The sequence below is a fragment of the Echinops telfairi genome, unplaced genomic scaffold, assembly GCF_000313985.2.
Source record: "Echinops telfairi isolate 266 unplaced genomic scaffold, ASM31398v2 ScPeMD7_70;HRSCAF=299, whole genome shotgun sequence".
In the NCBI taxonomy this organism is placed as follows: Eukaryota; Metazoa; Chordata; class Mammalia; order Afrosoricida; family Tenrecidae; genus Echinops; species Echinops telfairi.
In genome coordinates, this window is record NW_022103968.1 from 43,145,838 (window position 1) to 43,157,606 (window position 11,769).

The 11,769-nt window shown below is 46.6% G+C and overlaps 1 protein-coding gene across 1 annotated transcript; it reads left to right on the top strand.

The window, feature by feature from the left end:
• The first annotated feature begins 6,347 nt into the window (after positions 1–6,347).
• On the top strand, positions 6,348–9,076 carry DKK1 (dickkopf WNT signaling pathway inhibitor 1). The gene is made up of 4 exons (XM_004701093.2): positions 6,348–6,590; positions 6,833–6,995; positions 8,264–8,407; positions 8,536–9,076. Exons 1-4 carry the CDS (start codon positions 6,348–6,350, stop codon positions 8,787–8,789), a joined length of 804 nt encoding a protein of 267 aa, XP_004701150.1. The 3' UTR covers positions 8,790–9,076.
• Positions 9,077–11,769: the final 2,693 nt, after the last annotated feature.

Below are 11,769 nucleotides of genomic sequence, written 5' to 3' on the forward strand. Positions count from 1 at the left end.
CAATGCTGACTTGCCTGAGGGTTAGCTGCAGTCTGGTTTAGACACCATACTCCCTGGTTTTCAGTCAAATGTTTCTGGGTTCTGTTCTCAGATTCGCTTTGAATGTCCTGATCCTAAGACAACACACCTCTGAGGTAGATTAGAAAGTTACTATGGAGCCTGCTTTTTCTCAGCTGGCCATCTCTACTGACCAAATAAATCCAATCATCATCAAATCTCCCGTTTTCCTTGTACTGAGGAGTGCAAAGAAGCCTAACCCAGTCTCTCAGGGGAACTATAATACAGGCCTGCTCTAAAATCTACGTTAGCAGTATCACAATCAAAGCTTTTTCAAGGCCAATGAGAAAAAGTCATATGATTTTTTCACCGAACATCAGGAAGGGGAATCTATGCTATACATTCAAGCAATGTAGACCACATCCATCATAAGGAATGACATTTATTCAAGGATTTCTTAGATAAGTAAAATAATTGGTAGCAGATCCACTTCCTTTGATTTACCAAAGGAAGGAAGGAAGGAAAGAAGAAAGGAAGGGATTAAATATATGTTGATTGTTGTTCTTAGTGACTCATGGTGATCCCGTGTACAACAAACGAAACTGCCAGGTCCCAGGCCGTCCTCACAGTTGTTCTTCTGTTTGTATTGTTTCAGCCACTGTGTCCATCCATCTTCTTAGGGGCCTTTCTCTTTTACTGCCCCTCTTTACCAAGCATGATGGCCTCCTCCAGGGACTGGCTTCTCCTGACATGTCCAGAGTTTCTGAGACCAAGTCTCACCATGCTTGTTTCTAAGGGTCATACTGGCTGTATTTGTTCTGAGACAGATTTCTGTGTTCTTTTGGCAGTCCACGATCTTCTCCAGCATCATAATTTGAATATATGCATTCTCCTTTAGCCTTTCTTATTCAATTTCCAACTTGCACATGGCTCCGAGGCCGCTGAAAATGCCATGATCTGGGGCAGGTGCACCTTAGTCTTCAATGTCACAGCCTTGCTTTCCGACACCTTAAAGAAGTCTGGTGCAGACTTACTCTCTGAGTTGAGTCCATCGATCTCTTGACTGCTGCTCCCAGGAGCACTGATTGTGGATCCAAGCAAGAGGAAGTCCTTAGCAGCTTCAACCCTTTCTCTGTGTAGCATAATGCCACCTCTGGGTCCGAGGGTGAGGATTTTGGTTTCCTTGCAATTGAGTCGTAATCCATACGGAGGCCACAATCCTGGTTCTTCACCAACGAGGGCTTCAAGTCCTCCTCACACAATACACTCAGATGACAATGGCCTACAGCCATTTGCAATAACAGTGCTGGCTGGCTGGCTGTGTTGTGTATTTGTCTGTCTTCCACACACAGGATGGACCTAAGAGTGTTCTATGCCTGATAGCTAGCAATTAGAATATGAGGAGGTTTGTGGTTCTGTGTCGTATGGCTAATTCAGATGGCCTTACATTTTATTGGGGGCTCATACAACTCTTATCACCATCCATGTATTGATCCATTGTGTCAAGCACATTTGTACACTTGTTGCCATCATCATTCTCAAAACATTTGCTTTCTACTTGAGTCCTTGGTATCAGCTCTTCATTTTTCTCCCTCCACCCACCCTCTGTCCCTCATGAATCCTTGATAATTTATAAATGATTATTATTTTTTCATGTCTTACACTTTCCGATGTCTCCCTTCACCCACTTTTCTGTTGTCCATCCCCCAGGGGTGGGGGAGTTATATGTAGATCCTTGTGATCAGTTTCCCCTTTCTCCCCCACCTTCCCCTTACCCTCCTGGTATCAGCACTCTCATTATTGGTCCTGTGGTGGTGGTGGGGAGGGGACTCACCTTAATTATCCTTATACTTAAGCCAGATCAAACAGGAGAAAGGGTTCTCTAAATCTAGGTGGATGCCTGCCCTGGCTCCTGCCACCTCTGCCACCCGGCACTGAGAGAATCAGCCGTCACCAAAAGGAGACACCACTGGGGAAGCTTGTTGGTGTTTCTTTAACCCTTTTCTTGCTTCCCGACTACCCACTGTTGCTGTTGAGTCCACGTGGCCTCCTGTGACCACAGTCAATAAGAGAACTGGCCCCTAGGTTTTCTAGGCTGTTATCTGTCCTGAGCAGATTGCCAGGGCGTTTCTCATTTAAAGAGCCCTGGTGGCGTAGCAGTTACATGTTGGGCTGCAACCGCAAGATCAGCAGTTCGAAACCACCAGCCACGCGAGGAAGATGGGGCTTTCTACTCCTGTAATGAACTACAGTCTTGAGAACGGATAGGGGCAGCTCTGCCCTGACTTATAGGATTGCTATGAGTCGGCGTGAACTCAATGGCAGTGAGTGAGTTCGTATCATTTGGAGTCACTTGATGTTTCCCAGCTGTCAGCTCTGGGGTTAGTCATGGAGGGCCTGACCTCATTCTCCGTGATCAAATTCCATCCAGCGTTGGAGGAACTCTTACCTCACTCCCACGTAAGTATACTGTGCTTCCCCAGCAGAGACTGAAAGCACTCTGAGGGCAAGGAGCCGGAATTTAAGATCTTGGGGTGTATCCTCCCAGGGACTACGATAACGTTGTACCTATAGTGGGTACCCATCAAATATTAATTGGCTGTTGATGGGTCATTGGCCTTACTTTACCTCATACCCGTTTGCCCATCTTGCTTTCTTATTGCAGAAAAGCCAATCCAATCAGGGAGAGGATTTTCAAATGGTGCCTTGACCAAAAAAGGGCGTTTTCCAATCTTGAAACAGAGGGTTGACCGACTCATCCTTCTCTGTGGCTTCCAACGTAATTTCTCTTCTACGCAATTTGTGAAGTTACAGTCCTCTCCCCCTATTAAATCATTTGAAAGTAGAGAATTTCAAGACTCACCTCTTATCACTAAGAATAGTGCTTAGCAGTGAGAAGCTATTGTAGTTAGCTTTACAATCACAACGTCAGCAACGAATGGAAGGCAGGGAAGTAGAACTGGTGCATTCCTGAGAGCCTGCAGTTCCCTGAACTCAATGCAACCAATTCTCCCAAGTTCAGTGGCTAAGACACCGCAACTGACATACAATAGATGTTCAGGGACCAAGACGGGATTTATGCAACGTGTCCATTTATCAAAGCTTTCCTTCAGCTTACTGAAATGGTCCACTTGTTTTTCCCTTCCTCGCAGCCAGTGTTTGCATTTGTGAATTCAAATTCTTAATTCATTAAATTCACTGTATGTATTAATTATGTGCCAGCCCTTCCTAAAAGAGAAAAATACATATTATTATGGCACAACTGTATTTCTGGAAATATTTAAACGGGAGAGTCAGACTAGAAGGCAACAGTTTTACCCCGTCTTCCAATGGGCAAGTGATTCTTGGTCCACCACTTCAACATGCTAAGAGGCTGCAGACTTTCTAATACCTGGAAGGTGCTCATGCTATTAATTGCTGACATTGCTATCAATACTTTGCAAATGGTAACATCTATTTCTCTGTGTGTAACCATTCATACTATTTTTAATGTCTCTGGGTCTATGTACACTTCAAGTGGCCGGTTGGCTGGGACAATATGCGCTCAGGATGATCTGGTTCCCTTACTTCTTCTCAGTCATAGGTGTGTGGATTCTTTTGTTTTTAGCCTCACTTAAAAAAGACATATATTTTTTAAAACTTCCCACTTTAAAAATTCAATGTCTTCCTATATTCTCTAGAGAATTAATGAAGTCTAGATTGTGGAACATGTGCTTACTGCAACCTAAAGAAAGAAATGTGGGATTTAATACATGCTAGGATTTCAGCAAGATTTAGTCAGTCAGAGGACATTTTACAGATGGAAGGAATTTTGACTGGAATTTGGCACTAGAGTCATTGGAGGGAATATATATATATATATTTATGTTTGACCCCAAACCAAACTTCCTCCTCAGTGTTTCATGGAACAGAGCTTGAGAATGTGTGCGTCTGTTCCCAAGGCAGACTGTTTGCAGAGCCTGGGAAAGGTCTCTCTACAGAGATAAGAGAGTATGGCTTGGGGGTAAGATGTTTTGGCCCCAAACCAAACTCATTGCCATTGAAGAGATTTTTCCTCCTAGCGACCCTATAGGACAGGCCCATTACTCTTACATGAATGTGAGTTTCTGGGACTCTCTTGTGCTAGAGTAGAAGTCCTTCCCTCAGGGAAGGGATTGGACCCTGGTGGTTAACAGCCTCCCACAGTCATTGCACCACATGGCTCCCTCGAGTGTTTGAAAACAGTTCTAATATGACCTATAAGACCCAAGGAATTACAACACAGACCATTGCAAACTTTTAAGTACCCCTCTGCATCTAGACTTTAGCATTTTATTACTTCAGTGCTGCCATTGGATATGGTGATCTCAACCACGGTCATATGGTGTGTGGAATAATGAGAAATACCGCAGGGATTCCTTCTCTGGTCAAGTTGATTCCAGCTCATATTGACCCTATATGACAGAACGTATCCTAGACTGTCATCTTTATGGAAGAAGAGCCCAGGTCTTTTCTCTCAAGCAGTGGCTAGGGAGCTCCAAGGGACAATCCCATGTAGGCAGCAGCCTAGGGGCCTGCCAGTCCATCCCAACTCCTAGAGACCGGAAGTACAACAGAAGCAAATTGCCTGGTCCCGTGTCATCGCCGCGGTTGTTGTATGTGAACCCATTCTTGCAGCCGCCGTGTCCCTCTGTCTCATGAGGGCCTTCCTCCTCTTCACAGCCCCTCTGCTGGACCAAGCACGAGGACACCGCAGTGGGGTTTTGTGACCCAACATCAGCTTTGTTTTAAGGACTGTGTGCATTTCTTACATCTTACTATGAGCTTCATTAGAATAAAGAATCAAGGAGAATGAAAACTGTCCGGATCATTTGTAATCACCTTCTCCCTCCCCTTAAAAAGCAATAACCGTGAAGGCCATCCCATGCCAGGGCACTGGACTTCCAGTGTGTGTGAGTGTGTGTGTGTGTGTGTGTGTGTAATGGATAAACAAAAATTCCAAATTGATAAGCATGACAACATCCTTATAAACGAAGTCCTTCTTTATTATTTTCATGCACTGATTTAAATGACGTGGAATTCACAAACTTATCACACTCTTATCTCCCTAGAGGGACCATTCCCAGACTCCGCAAACGGTCTGATTTGGGATCAAACAGGAGCATTCTCCAGCGCTGCGAGTTGAAACACTAATGAGGAAGTCAGGCGCTAAGCCTTAAGGGTTTCTTATCTCACTATGCTAATCCACCATCCACCACTGAGACTGGGAAACCAGGCAAGTACAACTGACCCAGTACGTTGGACTCTGTCCGCTGTCGCTCTGGCCACTTTGATCTCTTGTGTCTGCCTAATCAAGTTCATCTACTGCCGGGGCTGCTTACGTTCAAAGAATAACATTAAATCGTTTGATTATCGGATGGTCATTTCCCCCCCATCCCTCCTCCCCTGATCCAATTTCCAAATTCAAGTCTCTCGCCTCCTGTTCTCTCAATTTCCCATCAAAAGAGAATTAGCTCTTCCTTTCTTATCCTCGTTTGATGTGCAAATTTCGATCTCCCGACGCATCTCCCCCCCCCCTCTCAGTGGCGTGGAGTGGGGAGTGGGGGCGAGCGGGTTGAGGGAACCTAAGGGCCCCGCCCCCAAGTTCTGGAAACGGAGACTCTAAAGGGTTAATCAGCAACTTGCTGCGGCCACCTGGAACTCTGCTCCAGGCAAGCTTCCCAGACTTTGAACTACCGATTCATTTACGTCTAATACTGAACAGTAAGTGTGTGCGCAATGCCCCGAGAGGTGGCTGCTGGCTCCCTCGCTGCGCGTCTGAATGGACCACAGGGCAAAGGAGTGTGCGAGGGAGTGAAGTCAAAGATGGGTTGGCAGAAAGCATCATGATCTTTCAAATGTCTGTAATCTGGAGCCCACCGCCAGGTTGGGACGCACGAATGCCTCCCTCCTCGGGCCTCAGGTCATCCCCGGGGCTCTAAGGCTCCCAGATCACCGTCACTCCAAAGGTAACTGGGGCCACAGGATAGACCCAGCCGAAGAGGAGCCGGCTGAAGAGTGTCAAAGGCCCCCCTTCTTGTACACAAACACGTCCCCTCCCAGCCCCTCCCAAGGCTTTGAAATCCTATCCAGGCTTTGTTGTCTCCCCCGAGGGGCGGGAAAGCCCGCAGCCGCCGTATAAAGGCAGCCGCAGTGGCGGTGGCGGCGCAGAGTTCGGTGCGCCTGGCCAACTGCGCTCTAGAGCTGCGCGCGGTTCCCTGGGGACCCTGGTGGCAGCCACGCCAGCCCGGCGCTAGCTTCGTGGAGACTCGGCCTACCCAGTGACATCCCTCCTCTCTCTCTTTTCTTCCTGTCTCCTGATTCCCTCTGAGATGGCAGCTCCGGGCGCAGTGGCAGCTGCCCGGCTTTGGGTCGCCCTGGTGGCGGCGGCTCTTTGCGGCCACCCTCTGCGCGGGGTGAGTGCCTCCTTGAACTTGGTGCTCAATTCCAACGCCATCAAAAACCTACCCCCGTCGCTGGGCGGCGCTGCCGGGCACCCAGGCTCCTCCGTCAGCGTGGCGCCCGGAATCCTGTACGAGGGCGCGAACAAGTATCAGTCCGTTGACAACTACCAGGTGAGAGGGGTGGCTGGGACCCGGGAGCCTGTGGCCACGAAAGGGTCCCGTTTGGGGAGGAGGGCGTGGGACGCGTCGGGTGCGCGCGACTGGCGTCGCACCGGGTGACCCTGCGTGTGGGAGCCGTGAGCGGCCAGTTTGGGGAACCAGGGACGGAGAGGGACCGTGCGGAGCATCTGGGTCAGAAGTTGCGGGGACCCGAGTGCCCGGCGTCTCATCCTCTCCGCGCCCCCTTCCCGCAGCCGTACCGGTGCGCCGAGGATGAGGAGTGCGGTTCAGACGAGTTCTGCGCGAGTCCCGCGCGAGGAGCGGGTGCAGGAGCGCAAATTTGCCTGGCCTGCAGGAAGCGGCGGAAACGCTGCCTGCGCCACGCGATGTGCTGCGCCGGGAATTTCTGCAGAAACGGTGAGCACCACCACCACCCCGCACCCCCTCCCGCCCCAGTCCACCGCCAAGCGGCGGGAGCTGGCGCGCCAAGGACCCGAGACACTCTCGCTGCGCTGCGGATGCGCGGCGCCACCTGCCAATCGCTCTCGGGCCGCCCTAGGTTGGGAACCGGGGCTTCTAGGGAAATGCTTTCCTTGTGAGTGTTGATGGGGAAGGAGAGAGAAAAGAGCTCAATCCTCCCCAAAGGGTTTCCTAGGGTCCTTACGGAAGAATGTGTTTGGGGAGACATTTGGGATCAGTTCAAGGAGATGGTGAGGTGGATGGGAATGGCGCGGATGGGAACACTCTACGTCCCTTCACGTTTTGCTGACGGTGGACTCTCCTGGCTCTGCTCCGTGGAAATGGTTGTCATCGGCGGGCCAAAGGCTTTAAGTGCACTGCCCAGGGCATTGTTGCTCTCATATACCAGCGGCACCTTAAAATAAGGACCACATCAATATCTCCTAGAGCCAATCCAAAGGCATGGTCATAGAGTTGATGCTGACTCAGAGACCCTGTACAGACTAGAACTGCCCCGTAGGAGTTGCCAAGACTAACTCTTAACAGCCCTGTCTTTTCTTCCGAGTAGGGGCTGTTGGTTTTGAACCTCTGACCTTGCAGTTAACAGATCAAAGGGTTACCATTATGTCACCAGCGCTAAGATCCACTAAAATTTAATGACTCAAGAGGCAACCCCAGCTGGCCAAATAATTTTCCAGAATTAAATTTAGAGGGGGCAACCCTCCTTAGGATCCAGCAGTACTCAAGGCTAAACTACCAACATCTCGGTAAGATAGAAATCATCCAGTAAAGCAACGGTGAGATTGTCATCTCCCAGGCCGCTGGAATTTCATTTGCTGAATTTAGTTTGGCAGCATCCTTGCAGCACCAAAGCAGGGGTTATTTTTGAAAACCATTATCTTTTTTTAGGGGCTTCATTTTCTATTTTGCCTTTTTCACCCAAGGGTGATCGTAAACAGGACAGAAGTCTGACTGCCACTGCCATTGGTGGGGATGTGTTTTCAGTGGCCTCTTTGGGGAATTAGCCTACCTATGGCTGTGCTCCTGGTGCTTCCTAGCAGTGGAGGAGTTCTGTGCTCACATAAGGGAGGTAGTTTTGCTGTTGTGAGAAAGAATTTCTCTCCAAGATATGTAGTTGGTGCAGGCTGGACAGATTGCCCCGGTTAAAAAATAAAGTTGTTGTCAGAAAAGGATCAGAATTTAATCACTCTCTCTTACTTCCTTAGGGATGTGTATGCCTTCTGATCACAATCATTTCAGTCTAGGGGAAATTGAGGAGACTGTTATCGAAAGCTTTGGTAATGACCATAGCCCCTTGGATGGAAACTCCAGGAGAACCACACAATCGGCACAAATGTATCATACCAAAGGTACATTAATGAACGTTAAGAACCGTTCTACTCAGAGATGTCAACAGTATCTTTTGAATTGTATCAATGAAATTATGCAGCCTTAGCAGTAACTGTCCTTGCCGCCCCCTCTGTCTTCCCCTTCCTAGGACAAGAAGGCTCTGTCTGTCTCCGATCATCAGACTGCGACACGGGGTTGTGCTGTGCTAGACACTTCTGGTCCAAGATCTGCAAACCTGTCCTCAAAGAAGGTCAAGTGTGCACCAAACACAGGAGAAAAGGCTCCCATGGGCTGGAGATATTCCAGCGCTGTTTCTGTGGGGAAGGTTTATCTTGCCGGATGCAGAAAGAGCACCATCAAGCCAATAATTCTTCTAGGCTTCACACCTGCCAGAGACACTAAGCCTGCTGCCAGGCTGCAGTGGACTCCTTTGATATAATATATGCTATGAAAATCTATTGTGACTTTTTCAGCTGAATCCTAAGGATGTACAAATTCTCTGATTATAGTTAAGCATTCCAAAATCCTTCCTGAAATCTGGAGTGTAAGAAGCTTTGTTTCTTTATGGAACTCCCTGTGACTGACTGCAGTAAATTACTGTGTTGTAAATTCTCAGTGTGGCACTTAACCTGTAAATGCAACAAAATTTTTAATTATTTTTCTAAAGGTGCTGCATTGTCTATTGTTTCTCCTGTTCTGTAAATATTATACACATTGATTATGATCTTGTCTCTGATAAATATTCTATATTGAATTGAAATAAATAATTTCACTTTATACATTCTAAGTGCTTAATCCACTCCCATGATAATACTAGGGTGCAGAATGAACACAACTGATAGAAACTTAAAATCTAGCAAGAAAATTCTAGCCCTGTTTCTGAAGCACACTATCTCAGTGTTCAGATTATTTTTATCTTTTGGCTGTAGTAGTCCTTGAAGTAAAAACTGATACTTTATTTCAGTAGTATGAAATGCTATAGTTGTAAAGGAATTTTGGCATTGTGTGATACAAGTGTGTGTGTTCCATAGGGACAGAAATGTAGCACTTTTAAAGTTGATAAGAGATTGATAATACTGATCCATTGTTGAGTATCTTAAGTATGAGATTGAAGTGCACATTACTTCAAAAATAATTTCCAATAAATTAGTCATACCAACCTTAATGTTGATCAACATTAAGAAAGGAACCATCCACAGGAGAAATAGCAAAGTTCTTGATTGTTGGCATGAAGAAGGAGCAATGTGCACACATACAGCTAATAAATATAAACACATTTTTGTGCCACATAATCTAATTTGGAGTCCCTTAAATCATGCTTCATGCCAGGGCAACTTGTTCTAATTATTTTTATTTAAAAATAGTTATTAGATAAAGACAGCAAATCCTCTCCCAACACGCCTTCATCTTCTGCCAGAAGAATTGAATAGTTCCGTTTTGGTGTCCACCCACAGAACTGCTCCTAAATAAGCTTTGTATTTTTTCAAATCCATTTGGTGCTGCTTATTCTGGGGAAAGGTGGGAGCAACCTTCCCAATTTCCCTCTTATTCTGTAATATTCCCAATACCTGCATCACAGTTATAAAATGCTAGGTTTAAGACATTCAAAGGACATTAGCTGGTCAACTGTCCCAAGATGTCCTTAAATGACACTGATGGATGCCTGAGAAGGGTTGTTGTCCTGGGGTTCCTGGCATGGCATGACTCTCTTTTAGGAGCTTCAGCCAATACGACACAGTCTTGGTTGTTTCCTGACCAAGAAGGGGACTAACAGGATGTCTGTTGTTACATGCCCTTGCTCTGGAAGTTTCAGCTCCCTCACCCAGGTCGAACTTTCTTTTTCTATGTCGGTCTGCTTGCTGAAATGCCAGGAAGGCCAAGTGTAAGGCCTGCTGTCTGGAATAAAGCACAATAGAGCAGGGGAGACAGGAAGCTCTTTCTTCAAAAAGAAGGGCCTTCTGTTCCAGAGGGAAAAGTAACAAAGGTGTAAAGGGCCTTGCTTGTCAGAGTCCAGCCTTCCTACAGGACCCTCCTGTGTCTCCACATCTCTGTGCCAGGGAGAAGGCAGGCCCTCTTGCTGTCTCTTCCTGAGGGTGGGAGAATGAGACAGCAACCAAGATCCGACACCTCTTCTGACCTATCCAACTTAAAAGTTTAGAAGCCGGTGCCATCAAAAAGCGCCTGCATGTCTATAAAGTTGAAAAAAATCTCAAGGAAATGAAAGACTTTTTAGAGCTAATCATGTAGGCTGTAAGGTAGGCACCAAACACAAGCAATCTTTAACATTTTAGATCAAATAAAATATGTGTTTTATTTCAGTCTTCAACCATTTACTTGAATGGAAAATACAAGCACATGGTAATATATCAAAGGGGAACCTACTCCTCTGTCCCTTGCTCTTTTTACCCTTAGCATCTTGGGATGAAAGTGCATCAGATCTTGGAATGGTTCTACTGTAATGCAGAACCAGTCCATAATGGTTCTACTGTAATGTAGGTTCAACCCGTCCATTATTCATCGCCAGTTAAGTTTGTGCTCAAATAGGCGGCAATATCGCATTTTGGTGGTGTGTGTCCATGTGCTGGTATAGTTGTAGGATAAGCTAATGATTGGATTTTGAGACAAAATGCAAGATCTCAAAGTCTGCTTTCTGTAGCTACTTTAAAAGTCCGATGCCAGGCTGTCTAGGAGCCCTGGCGTTGTGGTGGTTATGTATCGGAGCTGCAATCCAGATGGTCTGAGGCAGTTGTAAACCACCTGCAGCTCAGCGGGAGAAAGACTGGGCTTTCAACTCCCTTAAACAGTTACAGTCTCAGAACCCCCTAGAACAGTGGTTCTCAACCTTCCTAGTGCTGCGACCCTTTAATACAGCAACCCCTGTGGTGGTGACCCCCCCAACCATAAAATTATTTTCGTTGCTACTTCATAACTGTCATTTTGCTAGTTTTATGAATTGGGCAACCCCTGTGAAAGGGTCGTTCAACCCCAAAAGGGGTTGCAACCCACAGCTTGAGAACCGCTAATCCAGAGGGTTTGCAAGGTGGTAATCTTTACAGAAGCAGATTTCCAGCTCTTTTCTCCCATTGAGGGAAGAAGCCAGTGGGTTTATATTGCAGACCTTTTAGATGAGCCCAAGTGCTTAACCCTTTGGGCACTTACTCTTTTTTTTAAATCATTTTATTTGGGGCTCATACAATTCCTATCACAATCCATACATCCATCCATTGTGTCAAGCACACATGTACATTTGTTACCATCATCATTCTCAAAACATTTGCCTTCTACTTGAGCCCTTAGTATCAGCTGCTCATTTTTTCCCCTCCCTTCCCACTCATCCCTCCCTCATGAACCCTTCATAATTCATAAATTACTATAATTTTGT